This window comes from Pongo pygmaeus, chromosome 8 (genome assembly GCF_028885625.2).
Source record: "Pongo pygmaeus isolate AG05252 chromosome 8, NHGRI_mPonPyg2-v2.0_pri, whole genome shotgun sequence".
NCBI classification, from domain to species: Eukaryota; Metazoa; Chordata; class Mammalia; order Primates; family Hominidae; genus Pongo; species Pongo pygmaeus.
In genome coordinates, this window is record NC_072381.2 from 111960060 (window position 1) to 111980889 (window position 20830).

The window sequence follows — 20830 nt, forward strand, 5'->3', positions numbered from 1 at the left end:
TGCTTAGAATGACCTCTTGCATTTAATCCTATCCATCCTTTAAGGTTCTTCCTCGAAACCACCTACTCCATGAAACAATCCTGTATCATTTTGACAGGATATAACTCATCTCTGCTTTAAATTTCCTATACAGCTTTAGTTGCTAATAACAGTAAAAATAAATATTAAAGCTATGTTTCAGACACTATCCTAAGTGCATTACCTGAATTAACTTAATCTTCACACAATCCCACTGGCAGAGATGTTATTACCATCTCTGAGACATACAGAAGGATTACATAGTGAGTAACAAAGCCAAGATTGAAACCAATGATCTGACTGGAAAAAAAAATCCAAGTGCTTAAATATGTTACGTAGTCTCTCTCTATGTAAGCATTTATGCAGTTTGCTCATTGACTACTCTCCACTGCCTATTCTTCCCATCCCACAGTACCACTGCCATTGCTACACCGAACTTCCCGACACCACAACCAGGTTATAAGTTTTGTGAAGACGAAGACCACTTTTCACTGGTGTTTGTACTCCATGGAGCACCAGCATGGTACTCTGCAAAAATAAGTACTCAATAAATATTGTTAATTTATTATTAATATATCACAACAATATCTGTTTCTAAGTGCTTCTGTTATCATTGAAAACTATTCTAAGCTACTTGTGTCATCGTCTATTCTAAGTTACTTGTGTTATCATTGAAAACTCTCCATAAGCTTAGAAGGAGGATCCCCCATCCTCACTACCACTTTTTCAGTTGAAGAGATGGAAGCTCAATGACATTAAGTAAATTGTAAGATCATGACCAATTCCAGGTTCAATTCCTGGGTATGGCCCTGTACCACTCCTAAGTTCCTGCTATCTCTACTGTGCTACATTATCCTGAAACTTAAAGAAAGCAAATTCTTTGTAATATGAATATGAATATGAATATGTTGAAAATAAGACTTTGCAGAAAGACCCCCACAAATGTATTTGTTAATGCTTTTTTCAAGATTTCTGATGAGATAAATAAAGCATGCTTTCATGTGAGATGTATCTAAGCAGTTCGCTGACAGTTTTTGCCAGAGACTAAGTATAAAATATTACCTTCTCACTGGGTCACCCAAGTTGGAGTGCGGTGGCATGATCTCGGCTCACTGCAACCTCTGCCTTCTGGGTTCAAGCGATTCTCCTGCCTCAGCCTCTCAAGTAGCTGGGACTACAGGCATGCACCACCCTGCCCGGCTAATTTTTGTATTTTTAGTACAGATCGGGTTTCTCCATGTTGGTCAGACTGATCTCAAACACTTGACCTCAAGCGATCCACCCACCCCAGTCTCCCAAACTGGTGGGATCACAGGCGTGAGCCATTGAACCCAGCTGTAAGTGTCACCTTTTTCTGTTGTTTAACTGGTTCTCCATTAAGGCAGAAACATTAAGCAAGGGAACCTCCAAGATCCGATGACTGATTGGATTTCTGATTAGCATTGTTACCATCTAGCCTTTTTATGAGGAAGGAAGCAGAGACTGGGATTCCCTTTGACAGAGCCACCAGCCAGAACCCAGGGACATGGACACTGACCTGCTGTTAAGTGAGCAGCATGGACGAGGACTCGGACTCCTGGCTTCAGCTCGAAATGTACTGAGTTTTGGTTGAGCTTGTGGATCAGCAATTCTGATATCTGAAAAAAGAAGCACAGTTAGTGCCACCAAAAGTGTCATACTGATTACAAACAAATAAGCTTAGAAATATTTACTATTTTCACCAAAGCATCACAATATTACACCCATGAATTATATAAATAAGGTTTATATGATTTTGATTTAATTCCAGAATATGCAGATACAATTATTTTTAAGCATGACCTGTCTTTATGTGCTAATTGCAACAAAACAGGAGAAACTATTAGTGAATGAAAATAATTATACTCTTTAAAAATTATTCTGTATGATCTTAGAAAACTTACCCCCCGTCTTTTGAGAGAACATTTGTTATGCATAAGGACTTAAAAGAAGTATATACAATTTACACATTCCGATAAGATTCATATATATTCATTTTACCTCCATTCTATTTCCCAAACAATGTGTTTTTCACAAAACACTTTATGAATATTTATTGTATGGTAAATATAGTTCTGCTAAAATATACAATTGAAACAAAGTACGGCCATAACATAAGTAACAAATTGGCTAACCTTTATTTCATGCTTATAATCTAAACTGTTCCTCAGGCTGACACACAGGTACTGGGCAGACCCATGGAATTCTGAACTATGAAATATTTAACCCCAAGCATGGGGCAAATAACTTCATTTGGGTAGAAATAGTGTAAAGTAAGGTTTTATGGATGAGGTAAAATGGTTCGTCTGTTTAGAGTAGAAAACCTAGCTCCATTTGATGTGTCCTTTATAATTTTGAGGAATTTCTGAAAAGTTACGGGGATAACAACACTCTTATTTTATTATTATTATTATTATTATTATTATTATTATTTGAGATGGAGTCTCGCTCTGTCGGCAGGCTGGAGTGCAGTGGCACGATCTCGGCTCACGGCAACCTCCGCCTCCCGGGTTCAAGCGATTCTCCTGCCTCAGCCTCCTGAGTAGTTGGGACTACAGACGTAAGCCAACACACTCAGCTAATTTTTGTATTTGTAGTAGAGATGGGATTTCACCATGTTGGCCAGGATAGTCTTGATCTCTTGACATTGTGATCAGCCTGCCTCAGCCTCCCGAAGTGCTAGGATTATAGGTGTGAGCCACTGCGCCTGGCCCACTCCTATTATTTTTATCTGGTCTGCTAGCCTTATTTTTAATATTATAATAATCAATTTAATATTTTACTTAACATGTTATTTAAGTCTAATTAGATGCTTTCTGACCATCATTCTGCTAATTAAATTCTTAATTTTTTTTTCCTTTTCTATTTGTTGAGTTTTATTTACTCCAGTGAGTTGCCAAAATAACACCTTTAATCCCTTTATTTGTTAAGCAGGGCCTGATGGCTTAGTTTGGAAGCAGAGAGTCACCTGCAGAAGCCCCTGATTGGTGATAGAACTGAACTGCCCCACAGATAAACTTCTCTCCTGAACAACAGGAACAGAGGATGACCATCACTGCCCAGTCGTTGAGCACCTGGGATCCAGTGCAAGCCCAGCCTTTCAAATGCTGTCATTTAGCGAACAATGCAGAAAAACAAGATTGTCATAAAACTATGCTGAAAACAAAAACAACTTTATTCTGTATACTGTATTCTTGGGTGCTGGGAATCATCCAGAACGATCCAGGTTTACAGAAGTGGATTTCTGGCCGCGCATGGTGGCTCACTTTGGGAGGCTGAGGCAGGTGGATCATTTGAGTTCAGGAGTTTGAGACCAGCGTGGACAACATGGTGAAACCCCATCTCTACTAAAACTACAAAAAATTAGCCAGGCATGGTGGTGCACACCTGTACTCCCAGTTACTCAGGAGGCTGAGGCCAGAAAATCACTTGAACCCAGGAGGCAGACGTTGCAGTGAGCCAAGATCATGCCACTGCACTCCAGCCTGGGAGACAGAGTAAAACTCTGACGCAAAAAAAAAAAAAAAAAAGAGGAGGGGGAAGAGGAGGAGGAGGAGGAGAAGGAGCGGGAGGAGGAGAAGGAGGGGGAGGGGGAGGGGGAGGGGGAAGGAGCAGGAGAAGTGGAGAAGTGGATTTCTAACACAGATTGCATACAATGGTTTTCCTCTGTGTTCTTATCTTTTAATTGGCAGAGTCTTTATAGGAATCAGACAGTGGAATTTTTAGAGGTCTATCACAAAGGTTTTAGCTATGAAATGCACACACACAGATACAGAATTGCAGAAAAAATATTTTTTATTCAAATATGAAAGACTTGTCAAAAGTAATGAAGGAATTAGCCTGTTTTGCCAAATCTATCACATGGACTAAAGGGAACTACATGTATTTGTGGGAGAAAGACTCTCCACTTTCAACCAGGTGAAGCCATATTTCTTTCTTTTCTTTTTTTTTTTTTTTTGAGATGAAATTGGAGTCTTGCTCTTGTCGCCCAGGCTGGAGTGCAATGGTGCGATCTCGGCTCACTGCAACCTCCACCTCCCTGGTTCAAGTGATTTTCCTGCCTCAGCCTCCTGAGTAGCTGGGATTACAGGCGCCTGCCACCACATTGGGCTATTTTGTTTGTTTTGTGTTTTTAGTAGAGACAGTGTTTCGCCATGTTGGCCAGGCTGGTCTCGAACTCCTGACCTCAAGTGATCCGCCCGCCTTGGCCTCCCAAAGTGCTGGGATTACAGGTGTGAGCCACCGTGCCTGGCCGCAATATTTGTTTCTTATCACTGAGAATGTTTTCTCTTCAAGTGAGAGATACAAACAGCTAAACCAGAAAATGGAGTTTATCAAAGTAACATATTTTTAATTTATAATCTCCAGGAGGAGAGACCCTTGTGAAAATAATTAACTACTTGGTTTTGTTTTGGTTTATAACATTGTTTCATTGGCTCTATCTGTATCGCTTACAAAATTTTAAGAAGGAAATTTAAATTTTAAAATTATCTGGTAACAGAAAGTATGTTTCATATATTTAACTTGCATCAAAGGACATTCAACAATGAACACATGCTTTGTGAGAAAAAATTTGCATAAGAAAACAAAACTAAATAAAATTTACATTGCATACAAGAATAATCTCAATTAGAACCATGTGCTTTTCTACTGAAATAAATGAGTATGAAACTGTTGACAGATTTTGACAATATTTTAAATGTTTTCCACGCCACTTGTAGAAGTGTTTATGCTGTATTTTTTCAAAAGATTACAAGTTGTTACATATATTCTAAAGGACATTATATATGCTGTGAACACTCCTTTGGTAAAGTTGCTTATTTCTTACTAGCTTTTCTAGCAGAGCACATCTTAGGTGTTAGTGCTGGCATCTTCATGGAAAGGAACATGGAGCTTAAAGGAAATACCAAAGTTCATTTGGTTAATATTTGAAGAGTTGAGACTGGACTTTAGCTTTGTTTGACTCCTAATCCTAGGGTATCTCCATTAAAAATATTTTCCTTGAATAAGCTGGCAAAGAGAGAGACAGCAGAAAAGAGTTGGAGAGAAGTCTGGCAGGATAGGTTTGTAAGATGAGAAAATACAGCACTTTTATTAATTATGCTGCCTTCTCTCATTGATCTGTGAAGCACCCGAAGTTAAAACATCAGCCCCAATGCCCAGTGACCAATATGGGTTACAGGAGTGGGGATTTCCTAACACCATCCTCAGAGGGGCCACTTTCTGTTCACCAGCTGCATAATTGGGTAATGTTTGGGAGAGTCTTCAGCTATGGAAAGGAGTAGAATAAACTGCCTTCTACTGAAAAGTATGGCAACAGCCTAAATGAGAAGAAAAACACTTGCCTGATAGAGACTCAAGTGAAATACTGTGTGATTTCTAGGAGGGAGACTGAACCTGCTAAAGCAAATTGAATTTATTTCTTTTTCTTTTTCTGTCTGGTGAAAAGCGTGTTGTCTTAACAAATTTCATTTATCCTGTATACAGTCATCCCTCTTCTGCTGCTTTCCAGCACAGTCCATCTTCTATTCCACATCAGCTAAACAATCATGACCATAGAAACCACACATTATTCTTGGTATCCGCCTATTTGGTGGAATATGCCTATTATTCAAGTGCAACCTACATTTCATTTAAAGTACCATTTAAAAGGACAGTGGAGGCTCAATTCAAATTTTAGGAAAGCTATCATCAAAAGGATGTCTTGGGAGGGACCTGAGACAGGGAAAACACCAATGTTCCTCATTGTCTTCTTCACACGAGGAAGATTGAATGCAGCACTCAGAATCAACTAGATATGGCTGTGGTCAGGGCCTTTAATCAAGAAAGGTCAATTTTTTGCTCACATCTCGTATCCATGGCAGCTATGCAGTGGTGTTGGGCTCGCTGTGGTCACACAGGGACACTGGCTGGTGGAGCGGCCATCACAAGCATTTCCATTCACTACATACAGCACAAGAAGGAAAAGGAGCTAGCAAAATTCTACAATGTGCATTTGAATACTTTAGCTTGGAAGTGGCACATATCACTTCTGTTCCCACAGTCCTGAGGCTCTGCCCCAGCAGAAGAGACTCATGGGTACAGCCCTATCATGTACCCTGAAAGCAGTGGGCTGGAAATGTTTAGTCACACAGTGATGGTTACCACACAAAGAACACATTCAACACCCAAACAATTTCTAATGAAATCAAGAGGGGAAAACACTGTCAGACGATCAGAAGGAAAGTGGCAATTCTTGAAACATGAAAAACTAAAAGTTTTAAGGACAGTAGAGTAGTTTATACATTCATAGAACACATAACCCAAATAAGTGGTACAAGGTAAAAATACAGATGCAAATGGTTTAGACAAATTTATCAATGGCAAAGCTACACTGGGCCAAAATACTAATATTTATTCTGAAGGTGGTAGGATGAATGCAAATCTTACTGAACATAATAGCATTCTAGTGCCATGTTTAAAGAGGGTGTTGCCTGGGATGACCTGGGAGCTGGCTCAGTTGGTCAATCTTGATTCTGTCACACTATTAAAGTATCTTCAAGTAGCAGTTGAGGAATATTCCTCTCATGTTAAACAGAGGAAGATCTCTCCCAATTCATACATTTCTTTGCATTGAATGACAGGGAAGCAATGGAGCCAAATACTAAATTCTAATTAACAGTAGCTCAATTTCATTCCTTCATAACACACACACACACACACACACACACACACACACACAGAAATTTAGCCTGATTAAAGTGCCTAAGGGGTCTCCTGGATAATAGTGCATGAAGAAACAAATCAGTCATAAATACGTGCTTCCTTTGGATTTCCCATCACCCACTTTAAGCTTCTCTCTACCTCCTCCTGACACATTGGCTCTGGCCTACCTCTTACCTGCTCCACTTTTGGTTATAGTTCTCCTACTTCAGTGACCTTCCTTGTAGACTCTAGAGTATTTTTGTAATTTGACTCCCCATGTTAAAAAGATCTGGACTGATAAGCAAAATGTGTGGATATACAGAAAATAGAGATTATTAATTCCATTTCATAATAAATTTCTATTTTCTTAAAAGCTGTCACCCTGCTCCCTGTTGAGATCTGCCTTTCCTTTCTTCCTTAGGTTTCAGGCTCTGCATCTGCCAACCGTGTAGAGTAATAAAAACAGCCAAGGAAGAAATATATATATTTTTGTGGTTGACATTTTTTCCATATCTTTTTTGTTCTTTTTAGATGTTCTAATGTCCTTTAAGAATCCTGAAAGACAACACACCTAGGCTCCTTATCTCCCCAGCACAGCATCACAAACAATCACGATAGAGCATGGTGGTCTTTCCTCCCTACAGGAGAGACAGAAACAAATTTGTTCACCCCTGAGGACTCCAAGGAGAGCAAGGAAGTGGGATGCTTGAGGGGCAGGGCTTGCTCCATATCTGAGCAGCTGGCCTTAGGACAACAGCACGCGCTACCCTTGATGAGGCCAGCTCAAGGCATAAGAGCCTTTTCTCACTCACCAGAGATCCTAAATAAAGGCTGGTGGAACCCTCCCAGACAGAGGTCACTTGATTAACCCAGCCCGCCTCATCCTGATAACAGGGTCAAATACTTCTCACTGTGAAGAATTTTCAATTTATTTCACAGACAAGATAGCTTGATCCAAGCCAGCATCGCTGCTCCCCAGGAAGGCTCTCAGAGGAAGCTAAGGAAGGAGGACTGAGAGTCCTTTGCTGGGGCCCTGCCCTCCCATTCTTTAGGGCACCTCTGTCTAGGATCCCAGTTCTTTCACTGCAGGGGGATCTGCACTGCACCTTTACAAGAAAGGGGGCCAAGGCATGAAATGAGGGGATAAGGACAGCCCTTCTCAAGTTTCAGCTGAGATTTAGAGTACAGCCTTCAAAGGAGGGGGTTCATTTCTGTTGTTTGGGTTTGCTTTGCATTTGTCTTAAATTTCTGTATAATTTATGACACCAGAAGTCAGTTGCGTTTGCCTCCCAGCATTCCCTCTCCCTTCCCCACATTGTTCTTTGAGGAATCCATGTCCTTGTCTAGTCTTGGTCCATTTGGTTCAGGGAGGGTATAAAACATCTCAGTTGTCACTGACAGCACATTATCCCCAAGACTGCAGGGACTCGCTAAGAGATGCCCACTTTAAACAGATCAGGCCAGTGAAAACTGTGAACCTGGAGCTCTCGCTGGTGCAATCAGGTGAGAGGTACTGCCTTTGGATTGGGTTGATAAACTGGCTAACTAGAAGTTGGGGATGTCTGTGGCCATTCTTGCTTTCCTATGTGTTGGCTTCATTCTCAGGCCAACTTCCCATATGGTAGCCAGGAAAACAGACGGAGAGAGAGGAAGAGAGGGAAGTAATTTGGTGATACTTTAGAGTGGTTCTGAATTCATCTACACCTCAACTGTATCTCTGGACTTCTCAATTAAATGAATTCAAAAACTCCCTTTTTTTACCCATGAAGTTAAGTGATTAAGTCAGAGCAGAGAATGAAAGGACCCCTCCTGGACTGAAAACTATGGGTCTCCAGGGGATGCCCCTTTCTCACAGGGTCTAGACATGTGCCTTGGTTTAATAAGTTGATTTCATGTGCATTTTTCCATCAGGGTAATAATGTTCTCCACAAGTAAGACACTAATTTCTGATGTGCTCTGTTTGGCATTTGTAAAGTCACTGTGTCTACTTTGCTTTGAGTCCTGGAATAGGCTGATACACTGGCAATTTCCTTAAACAAATTTACAGTCTCTAGCTTGGTACTTTACTTTCTTTTCATGCTATAAATCTGCATAACTCGCATGAGCTCATGCCAGTCAGATACATTCTTTCCTTATTGTCCTTGTTTTTCTCCATTTTGAGTAACAGCATTAATGTTTTTTCCCTTATTCCCACCATCCTCTCTTCCAATACATGCCCTTGACTATATCAGTCTATTTAATAGTCCTAAACTTACTTTTTTCATTTTCCACATCTCTTCTTACCATATAATGAACATGAATGTAACCATTATCTCTATACCACCAGTGAACATTTACTCAAGGCCAAGTACTTTGCTATATCATTTCTTTAATCCTCTCAGATACCCCATGAGATAAGTGGGACTTTGGCTCAATTATTCAACTTTTCTTGTCCTCACTTTCCTCGTCTGTAAAATGGACATAATAAATATGAGAGGTGAAACTAGAAACTGGTTGATATTTATGTAAACCTGTGTTCTAACAAAACAGACGACTCCTCTACATGTGTGCCAATTCTAAGTCACACAGCCTTCAAGCAAGCTAGTTAGTTTCAGATCTCTGATGACATGGTTCACCAATGACTGATACAGTCTGCCTTGAGGGCCAAACTCAGCTCTCTGAGAATGCCTTTGCATGAAACACCCAGAAGAGACAGAGAATGAAGGGAAACAAGAAGTCTAGAGAAAGCAGACAGTCAAAGCAAGACAGATCCATACATAAGTATAAGAAGTTTCACAGAATGGACCCCTCTTCTTTCCAAATTTCCCCTCAAATAATGATGTAGAAAATACAACACTTTTAGAAAAAAACATGGAAAGTGTAAGAAATAAAAGTGCACAGATGATGTGGTAACTAGGAAAAAAAGGTGACTCTAAATCTGTACCCTCTTCCATACTTGAAAATATTAAAATCCGGATTTCATGAAAAACCAGTAAGATTTAGAGGAGGTACAACTGCAAATGTTCCTATCTAAAGGCTTTGGATAGGGATCTGCTTTCCCTCTAGGTTCTTGAAAATGTTGTGATAAGAAATAATCTGTTCTTTCTCCCATCAAAATGCAGTGCAGATAATAATTTGTAGAGTATGATGGGAAGCTGAGGTGGGGAGTGAGGTTAGATGCAAATCTGAGGAGTTACCTGCTGCCCACCCTTCAACTCCACTTCACTAGGAAATGGGGTTCAACAGGGCTTACCATGAGAGCTCTGCTCTTCATTACTTGCACACAGAGAAAATTATACAGGGGAGCCTTCTGCCAAGTGAAAAAGGGGCAGCTGAAAAGAGGGTGTGTGCTAGGAGGTGGGCCATGCCATAATTTGGGGTTGTTTTTAATAAGACTATTATAGAAGGTTCTCAAGTCATCCTGGAAGACTAGAGATCATGGGGCTAGATTATGGGTTTAGAAAACAGAAAATCTCCAAGTACTGGAAGGGAAACAGCCAATATTTACTTAGTGGCCGAGAGGAATCTTATTTTTAATCTATTTACCTGAAAGAACTGATAAATCGAAATCATCTGGTTTCTAAAAGGGCAACTAGTCCAAGACTGATCATTTTAACTGAATGGACAAAGAAGGATAATAACAACATAATAATCCCCACCACAGAGACAGGAGAGTCTTTTAAAGTTAAAAGGAGGAAAGGGAAGAAAAAAGAAGACTAAAGGGGAAAAGAGAAAGAGAATCACACAAATGCACACACAGATACACACACACACTCACACACACACACACACACACTCAAATGCTCCAGAAGGTAGTGGAGATGAGGAGGAGGTGAACCCCACAGGGCAGTAGAGTTGCTCTGGAGCTAATGTTACTCATTACAAACACAAATTAGATCATCAAAGGATTAGTGATTTGTATAAAAGTTGAACCTGTTAAAAAAGATATGCATATCATGTCATTTGCTTCTCATGGCATTCTTGTGACAAGTATGATATTGCTCAGCGACTTGCTTTTTTTTCCACTTGATATCACGGACAATTTTTTGTGTCGGTATACATAGATTAATCTAATTCATTGTAAACTCCACAGAGTATTCCACACTGTAAATAGTTTAGCCGTTTCCTGCTGATATGGTTTGGCTGTGCTCCCACCCAAATCTCATCTCGAACTGTAGTTCCCATAATCCCCACTTGTCATGGGAAGGACCCAATGGGAGGTAACTGAATCCTGGGGGCAGTTACCTCCATGTTGTTCTCATGATAGTGAGTTCTCACAAGATCTGATGGTTTTATATGGGGTTTTCCCTGCTTCACTCTACATTTTCCTTGCTGCCACCATGTGAAGAAGGACAAGTTTGCTTCCCCTTCCACCATGATTGTAAGTTTCCTGAGGCCTCCCTAGCCATGCTGAAATGTAAGTCAATTAAACCTCCTTTATAAATTACCCAGTCTTGGGTATGTCTTTATTAGCAGTGTGAGAACAGACTAATACACCTACCATGAATGTTCTTGCATGTGCTTTCGGCGAAGCTGTAGTTAGGATCACCAGTTTATGGGTCCGAAATGGAGGCTCAGAAAGTTGAAGACTCCACAAACGGTTGGTGCCCTCACTCTTAAGCCCCAATTCTCCAGAGGCCCCTCAGACTAGCAGTGGGTGTGGCTTTGACTGCAGAGAGAAGCTGAAAACATCTCCTTTTTCAGGGGACTCACCTGCTCCAGGTCATCAGTTGACCTTTTGTTTTCTCCAGCTGGATCCTGATAGGGTAGGACAAAGAGTTCAGCAGTGGTGGGTAAGCCGGGGAGCACCGCCACCAGGATGTGCTGGTCTGGAACCCCTGTGGCCTGAGGGACAGACACAGGGGCTCACATTAGTGCTGCAGAGAAGAAAGCTGAGAAGGGACCAAGTATTTGGTGGGGGGATCAGGGGTAGGCAGAAGACACAAGAAGGGGCCTGAAAGCAGAGGCCTGGGCATATCAGGCCGAGGGTGTGTAGAGACAGCACTGGGCTATAGGTCCAGGTTCTGGAGTCAGGCTGTCTGTGATTTAATCCCAGCTTCAACACCGTGAGACCTTAAGCTCATTGCTTGTTTTCTATGCCTACATTCCTTTAAATAGAAGACAGGACAGTTGCAGTACTTGCCTCGTTCATGGGTGATTTTGAGGATTAAATGAGTTACACATGAAGCATTTACGGTAGGGCCTGGGGATTCAAATGTTAGCTCTTCTTCCTAGAGAGCATCTCCAAGGTGGGGACCATGACAGTGAGAAGACCTTCACTTCATCATCTGCCCCTCATGCCTTAGCCCTTTCTAACCTAGCTTCCTCCTTCGTCAGCCCATTGGAGTTACTCTTCAAATAGACCCATCACATCCTAACCACCTAACCTAAGAGGACATCCCCATATCACAACCCTCAGGAGGCCCTTGTTGACTTTTCTGCAGCATCAGACCCGATGACCAGCCCTGTTCCCTGAAGCACCCTGAGCCCTCCACTTGGCCACACTGACTCTTCTGTTAAAATTACAGATATCACTCAAGGACTTCTTGTTTATCCTAGCTCACTGTTCTCTCTCTTGAGCTTATACCCCAGGGTTTCCCCTGAATCCTCTCTCTAGATGCTTCTAGAATCAATAGCTATAATCCCAGCTTCTCTCTCCAGCAGTCCAATTCAGATCATGTTCCCTTGTCCAAAATGCTTGCAAGAATTCCCATTGCTAACAGGATTAAGGACATATTCAAGGCCTTCTGCAATATGGTCCCACGCTTCCTTTCCAAGCTAATTACCCACAACTCTTATTCTTTTGCCAAATGTGATGATGTACAATTTCTCAATATTTCAGCCTTTTCCTGCAAACGTTTCTGTGCATGTTATCTCCACCAGAATGTCTTTTCTCTGCCTTTGCTACTTACCCTTCATGAGTCATCTTAAAGCTTATTTATTTCATTATTTCCCAATTAGGTGATTATTTGTTTTTGAACTCCACTGAGCTGCATTTTTTTTTGAAGTAGCAAGAAATTCCAGGTATTAGGTCCTCACCGAATGTTATAAGTTACTTAGCACAATCCCAGGTACTTCCTGGGTGCATTGTGCTAAGTGAATTATATTATTTGATGCGACCTCCAACAACGTTACTATTATAAGTAACTTACAATATTATTTTAGGCAACCTCCAACAACAACCCTTTGAAGCAAATATGATTACACCTCACTTTACAGTGAGGACATATCACACGCTGGGGTCCTCAGGAAGCTGACCCTGAGTTTAGTATGTAGGATGTTTATTAAGAAGTGCTCTTGGGAACAACACCTATGGGAGCAAAGGGAAGGAAACAAACATGGACGAGGGAGAAACTGAGCTGCCATATAGGCCCATGACAACTTCATGAGACCCCAAGGGGAGACACAACGGCCCTTCAGAATTGTCTTAAATTGGGCTGAGATGGCCAGGACTTTACATAACTGCACCAGCCTGTCATCAGACATGAGCCACCCTAAGAAGTGACACGACTTAGAACCAGGCTGGTGAAGACTCTGCCCATAGCCCTCCCAGAAAAGACAATAAGTGTCTCCCTGAACAGAGATCTGGGTGGTGCATCTCAATTTCCACTCCAGGAAAGATGGTGGCTGTAGGAAGATTAGACAGTGGCTCAAGGCCATCTAGGAAGTGACTGCTGATGCTTTTGAAGCCTGGTCTGACCGTGAAGCCTGTGTTGGGACCCAGTGCTCTGTACCTCCCTTCTCCAGACACTGACAAACAACAGCTCCTATTATAGCAAACCCCATACTGTTTTATGCCCTTACTAGACTGTAAACTCAGAGATTGTGCCTGAATAATCTTCATTGTATACAAAAATGTTTACAATGACATTCAATTAAAGATTTCATTGTGAAATGTCAATAGCAAAAGCCATTTTGATGAAGAAAGGGCAAACAATTTAATACCAAATTTTGTTTCATAATGAATAGGAAGAAATGCAAATAAACTGACTCTCAGTTGTACCTCTCATAGGGTTTATTAGTGTACACTTGGCAATGTGGTCCCTCGGGACTTAAAAAAGTGGCCAAGTGCAATTACTGATCTCAAAGTCAGTGCAAATTGCTAGGAACCAAGCTCTGCATCAACTGCCTCTTGGGATTGGGTAACTAGGGAGCCTTGGAAACTAGAAGGTATTAATACCACCACCACCGCTGCTATAACCCTGCCCTGAGGGAAATTGAGTCAATCTGTTTATTTTGCATATTCCTGATTATGCTACACAGCAGGCTAGAAATATTGATGAGCAGTAATTTCTAGCCTAATGGACAGCTGGTAGAAAGGTGGAGGTACAGGGCATCTGATCTCTAGGTAATAAGTGTGAAGAGAAATCAGCCTGGAAGCCTGGACATTGCTGAGCTAGTGCCTGGTTGATACATCACCTGCAGGAGTTGGACAGATGGAGGACCTATGGGGACACAGGTCCCTAGAATGCTGCAGATGAGAAGAGATGGGCAGTGGGTTCGTTAAAGAGCATAAGTCATCCGTCTTGGACAGCAGAGGACAAAAACCAGTTGTTACCCTGGAGACAGACGGCTCAGAGCAGAAAGGCCTATTCCTTTTAGGGTTGTAGTCTGGTAGTCGCGCCTCCTGGTGGTGATAATGTGTAACCACCAATCATGTCACAGATGCTGAGACCATAGAGACAGAGGTGGGTGGCATTGCCCAGAGGCACATGAAGATACCCCTTCTTTACCCCAGTATTCCATCTATCCCTGTTTCTCCTTAGAATAAGGAAAAGGATTGCCCTAGAGTGGAGTGGTTAGGAAACCACAAAAATCAAGATTCAAACCTTGATGGTTTGACTCCAGAATCTGATCTTTAAGTGCATGACCTTGGATGAGTAACCTAGTATCTCTGAGTTTCATTTCTTCACCTACAGAAAGGGAATAATCACAGTTTCAACATCATAAGCTTATTTGGGGGATTAAATGTGTTAAAATAATGCAAAGCACTCAAAAGAGTACCTAGAATATTTTAAGTGCTAACTAAATATTAACAAAGGTAATGAAGACGGGGAAGACCAGCTCCTTGCAAGAGGCTGGATGTAAGATCTGTTTTCTGAGCGGGAGTTATCTGAATGCCTTTATTTCATCATCTTTTTGTGTCCTGTGGCACCATGTGTTGGAAGCAGGAAAGAATGTTCAGCAAACCTAAATTGATTTTCATTCTGAGCTAAGAATATGCCCTGGGAGTGGATAACTCACTTCTGATTTTCCGTGTTTGCACAACAAGCTCAAGTTGCCCCATGAGCGGCTATCCCACTCTTCTGCTCACTCATGAAAATAGAATAAGGGGCCGGCGTGGTGGCTCACGCCTGTAATCCCAACACTTTGGGAGGCCGGGGCAAGTGGATCACTTGAGGTCAGGAGTTCGAGACCAGCCTGGCCAACGTGGTGAAACCTGTCTCTACTAAAAATACGAAAAAAATAGCTGGGCGTGGTGGTAAACGCCTGTAATCCCAGCTACTTGGGAGGCTAAGGTGGGAGAATCGCTTGAACCCGGAAGGCGGAGGTAGCAGTGAGACGAGATTGAGCCACTGCACTCCAGCCTGGGTGACAGAGTGAGACTACATCTCATAAAAGAAAAAAAAAAAAAAAAAGTAGAACAAGGAGGGGGAGATGTGCCTAAAAGAAGGTGTCTTCTCTAATTGCCAGTGACATTTGCTCAGGGAAGGATAAACCACAACCACCTTGTTAATTCTCTGAGAAACCTTAGGAAGCTTTGTCAAATACACAAAAGCCCAGACATTGGACTCAGGCCCTTAATTTCAATTTTGCAGCTTCATCCTCTATTAGATATGAGAGTTTAGGCAAGTTACTTAACCCCTCTAAACCTCAGTTGCCTCATCTCCAAAGTGTGGATAATAATTCCTTTTTGGGGTTTTTACAGTGCAGAAATGTCTTTAAAAAATGAGGAAAGAGAAATATGACTAACCATCATATACTGAATGCTCACTGCACTGTTATGCTCACAGTTGCGGAAGTTGGAACCTGGGACCACTCTTACTAATTGTAGTCACCCGAGGACACTTACATGCTGAGTTCCTTCACTGGCATGTACAGTAGCTGGTTTTATACTTCCTAATGGCCTAATTGTGAACTCTGCTACAGAAATGTGGACAAGGGAGTTTAGGATATACTTGTCCTCCTTCTCTAAGCAGAATAAGAGTCACAGAGGGCAAGGACCCCATGTTTGCCCATGGTTCCATAGTTGCATCCCCTTTAGGGCCTTTGAGGTGTCTGCATGTGTGGGGCTCAGCTTTGCAGACATCAGGCCAGAACTTCCCATGGGCTCCAGATTCTTCCTGCTGGGTTTGTTTGTTTGTTTGTTTTTGTACAAAGCTCTCCTTTCCACGAAATTCTTCAAGGACAGAGAGAAAAGGTACCCAAGTAAGAGGAGAAATTGTGTGCACTCACTTCCACCAGGGATTTTTTGATGACTCGGCCGATGTCCCTCCTCCACTCAGGGATGTCCGGGTTGTAGTCATCCAGGTTTGGAGAAAAGGACAAGCGAAGAGACCGGAATTCCTCTGGGGATATAACGGTAGATGGATTACTATAAGTCAAATAGTCCTGCCAAGAGGTTTGTTACACTTTATATTTTATACAAAATGGAGGGTCCTTCCCCTTCACTTACCATAGGGACCTTTTTAGAAGGCAAGTCACTACCCTGTGAATATCTCACCAGCCCCTTCTTTTCTTTTTTTTTTTTTTGTTTGTTTTAAGGAGCGGAGAGTTTAACAGGCAAGAAAGAAGGCAGAAGAAAGAAGGAACAAGCTCCCCTATATAGAGACAGAGGGAAGGGGCTCCAAAGCTGAGAGAGGAGACCCCCCCCCCAGACTACCCCTGGCCCCCCTTCCCCCCTTCTCCTTTTCCGTCTCCCCCTTTCCCCCTTCTCTCCCCCTCCCGCCGCCCCCGCCCCGCGCCATATGGCAGATACCAGCCAGTTATATGAGAAGGCAGTGTCTGATTTGCACAGGGCTCAGGGATTGGTTTGACCAGGCATGTCATTCATGATATAGACAGGGAAAAAACTGGCCCTCCCACCCTAGTCTTTTAATATGCAAATACAGGGTGCCATGTTGTTCTACACACGTAGGGATACGTGGGGGCAGCCATGTTGCCAGCCACATGTGAGGGCGAGGGCAAGGGCAAGAAGGGGCAGGGAATTGCTATGTTTGGTTGGACCCAGTTTCTAATGGCCAGCATTTGCATACCAAAGGTTGCCAGCAGGCTCTAAGAGCCAGTAGCCCCTTATTTTCTAAACCAAACTCCTAACTTTGTTCCATGCCTATCTTTGCAGCCTTTGCCCATTATTCCTAGTTCTAGGTTCTGCACTCCTGGATAGTAAATGATCTGGAGCAACCTGAATGCATGGCAGGTTTACGACCCTGGGCCTTTGCATACACCGTTCTTCTGCCTAGAACGCCCCATTCTCCCCACTGTCCATGCACAAAATATTCAAGCTCTAGTTCAAGCACTCCCTGGCTCACTACCCTCCCCCATCACATTTTAATTTTCTTTTTTATGGCACTACTCTGTTTCGTACACACTTTTATTATTATTATAGGGTTATGGAATAATTATTATGATTAGATATTTATAATTATCACTGTAATCATTCTATTGCTATTGTTTGTTTGCATGGACGTTTCATTTAATGGAATTTTATGTTATTCAGGGATTCTCTTCATTGTCTCTGTAGCACCTGAGTTAGTTTAGTTCTCCAGGAAGCAAGATGGTGATTACACAGGGAAGGATTATATGAGGGGAATTCTCTGTGCGACAAAGTGGGCAGGAAGCCACAGGAGTCATGGAGAAACATCGACCACCGTGCATGCATATAGGACAAAGAGAGGAAAAAAGAGTGGGTGACTACTCTGCAGTCTGAGGAAGGTTCAGTAAGCCTGTCCTGGAGTCTTGGAGCCAAAGTCGCTGGCAGAGGAGTCCCCTGCATCCCAGGAATGGTTCAGCCTTAGTATCCCTGCTATACTCTGTCATTGGCAGGGGTAAGTCCCTGGAAGTTGGAGCCCTAGCCCTAGCTTGGTGATAAGCTTCAGAGCACAGCACTGGTGGCCTTGGTCAGTTACACTCTCTGGAGTTGGAGGTCTGTGAAGCCCATTCTTGTGGCCTCGACACTCCTTACCTAGCATAGTGTTTGGCACATAATAGACTCAGCTCACGTGGCTCCCCTAAAACCTGCCAGTGCCTCCACATTGCATTTAGAATAAAATTTAGATTCTTACCACAGCCTTCCTGGCCCTACATAACCTGGTGGGGACCTTCTTTCCTTTCTCCTGTCTTACCTGGCTCTCCTGCCCTCTCTGTGCTCCAGGACCTGTACTTCCCTGTGCTCCTCAATCCTGCTGGCTCTGTCCATACCAGCTCTCTCCACTTCACTGGACTGTAGCAAACTCCCCTCTCATCATTCAGTCTCTCCCCGAGAGGCCTTTCCAACCACCCAACCTCAGGTAGCCTCCCTTCCACCATCCCATACACCCTTCATCACTGGACCCTTTGTCTCTTTTTCATACTCAGAGCTATTTAAATTATTTTGTTTTCATTGTTATATCCTTCAAACTGGAATATAAGCTCAATCAGGATGATGGCTCTGTGTTCCTGGCCCTTGGGACAGTGTCTAGCACACAGTAGGTTTTCAGTTACTATCTATGAGTCATTTATAATTAATAAACATTTGTTGAATAAATGTATGCTTAACTTATGGTGTAGCCTTCTTGAAATTTAGGCATTTATTTATTTAATAAACATTTTTTATGTTAAGCATGCCCTTTTGTTTCATTAGGGTCTAAGCAACATTGGGGATGCCAATTTACATTCAGGAAGCACAAAAGCTCACTTGTACATTTCCTAACAATGCTAAGGAGTTATCAAACACATGTTTCGAAGACTCTGACATTATAAGGTATGTTTTCGTGGCAGTTAATATATTCCAAAGAGGTATTGTTCAAAGCTTGACTATTTTATGAGTCACTGGTCACCCACGTGAATATTACCTGACAGAGAACAATGAAATGTACGTTAACTAAATAGTGTGGTAAACAGCAGTGCCAAAGAATCACCCATTAAGTCCTTCCTTCTTGCACGAAGATTTAAGTTTATGTCATTCTCACTTTCTCCGTACCTCTTACCAAACTGCAGAGACTTCATCCACAAGGGAGAATGTGTATCTTAGTAAAAGGACACAAATGAGAAAATGATGCAGCTCCCTCCGTAATTACTTAGCATACTAACCTTCGGGGGCAGAATGGCAGGGAAACGTACTTAAGTTGATTCAAGAAATAGGGGATGCATGTGGGCGGACTGAAAAGGGTAAACACCAACAATATAATATTTTTTGCAGCCGTTGAGAGAGATAAATTCTATACACTCGCATATTTTTATTTCCAAGCAAACTTGTGCCCTGGAGCAAATTAGAAGAAACAATGCAAACTAGATTTTCTTTCTTTTAATTGATCGTGTGGCTTTGGGTAGACAAACCTTCCCCTGTCAATTTCCCAAATGTGATGCTTTTTTCAGTCCCATCATGACAAGTCTTCATGTTCCCGTCAATCTCACTAAACTTCAAACAAGTTTCTGTTTCTTCCTGACTGTAAGCTCCTGGACTTGCTTTTCTTAGAGTATTCTGGAAAACTTACAATTGTAAATTCCTTCTCTGTCCCTTGAGATGTAAATCTTCTACAACTCATGAATGTCTTTCTCAAGGACCCGGGAGCCATTCCTTTGAAAGGTAATCATCGAGAAAGATAGCACCCCTCCCTATCTCCCAATCTCTGCAGGAGAGTAGGAGACTGACTTCCCTAAGCAGCGATTAACTCACACAGATGGTCTAATCACACTGAAAACCCATGTGCTTCCTAAAGTTCTCCAGTATTTTCCCACTAGCTAACCCCAGCGTTTACAAATCTTCCTGCCTTTTCTTTCAGCTGGGTTCATTCTTTCCTGTTTAACTTTGCCTGGTGCAACTTTTGTTTAAGGAGTCACACCTGTCATTAAAACTTTCTGATCATGGAGCCAGGTGTGGTGACTCATGCCTGTAATCTCAGTACTTTGGGAGGCTGAGGAGGGAAGATCGCTTGAGGCCAGGACTTTGAGACCAGCCTGGGCAACATAGGGAGGCCCCATAACTTTCCGATTATGTATATGAATCTCTGGATAACTCATCTGACTGAAGACAAATTAAGGGTGGCCGATGGTGCAGGAATTTGGTTAGAAGAGGAGAACCTTGCCAAATCTCTTAACAAGGAGACATATGATAACCTATTTTTTTTAAAGAGTGATTCACCCTTGGGTGATACCTTTAAAGAAATTGTAGAAAGAGGAAGAAGCAAGCATAGCAAGGCATGGGAGGTGCTTACAAACATACCCTCTGGATTCAGAATTCTTAGCTCGTTTATTATACTTATCTCATGTTTTCTCATCCGTAAAATGCATAATTATAGAATATTTCTCATAAATCTGAGCAGATTTAACAAAGCAGATCAAACCAAATGCTTAGAACAGATGCCAGTGGCTAGTAAAGTCTTCATCAATGTCAATTACTATCACCACCACCATTGTTATTATATTTGTCACCAAACAGCAGAATGACTTTAAGCCAGTAATTCCCTATGTCTGGGCCATAATTTCCTATCTATAAAATGATGGGCTGGACCAGATAAGGCCAAGATTTAAGGTTATCTCCATGATTCTAATGACATCACCAACATGCATAACCAAGAGAACATCTGTTGGGCTAATAGGTCAGTGCCCATTAGTGCAACCTGTGACATCCAAGAGGGAAAGAAAGGAAAAAAAAATCCAGTGAAAATAAATGAGAATCAGTTAAGTAGGATAGTTTCAGTGCATGGGCCCTGAGTCTAGATGGGTTGGGTTGCAAACCCAGCTGCACCACTTGCTAGCTGGGGCAAGTTATTCATCACTCTGAAAAAAATGGGGATCATAATATCACCTGCTTTACACTAGGGTTGTTACGAAGAATAAATGCATTCCCAGCACACAGAAAGGAGATGGAGAAGGGAAGAGAGGCAGACTTTGCCGCACTCTACACAGCCACTGTTTGGCCACCTCGTAC

The 20830-nt window shown here is 42.1% G+C and overlaps 1 protein-coding gene across 5 annotated transcripts in view; it reads right to left on the bottom strand.

Annotated features, from left to right (window-relative positions):
• Window positions 1-20830, bottom strand: part of SORCS1 (sortilin related VPS10 domain containing receptor 1) — a 589960-nt gene that overhangs the window by 22187 nt on the left and 546943 nt on the right. For all 5 annotated transcript variants that reach the window (XM_054503115.1, XM_054503113.1, XM_054503114.2 and 2 more), the window contains exons 22-24: window positions 16156-16268; window positions 11413-11544; window positions 1556-1655 (exon numbers count right to left, since the gene is read on the bottom strand). In XM_054503115.1, the coding sequence (XP_054359090.1) occupies window positions 1556-1655; window positions 11413-11544; window positions 16156-16268 (345 nt within the window). The remainder of the gene's footprint in view (window positions 1-1555; window positions 1656-11412; window positions 11545-16155; window positions 16269-20830) is intronic.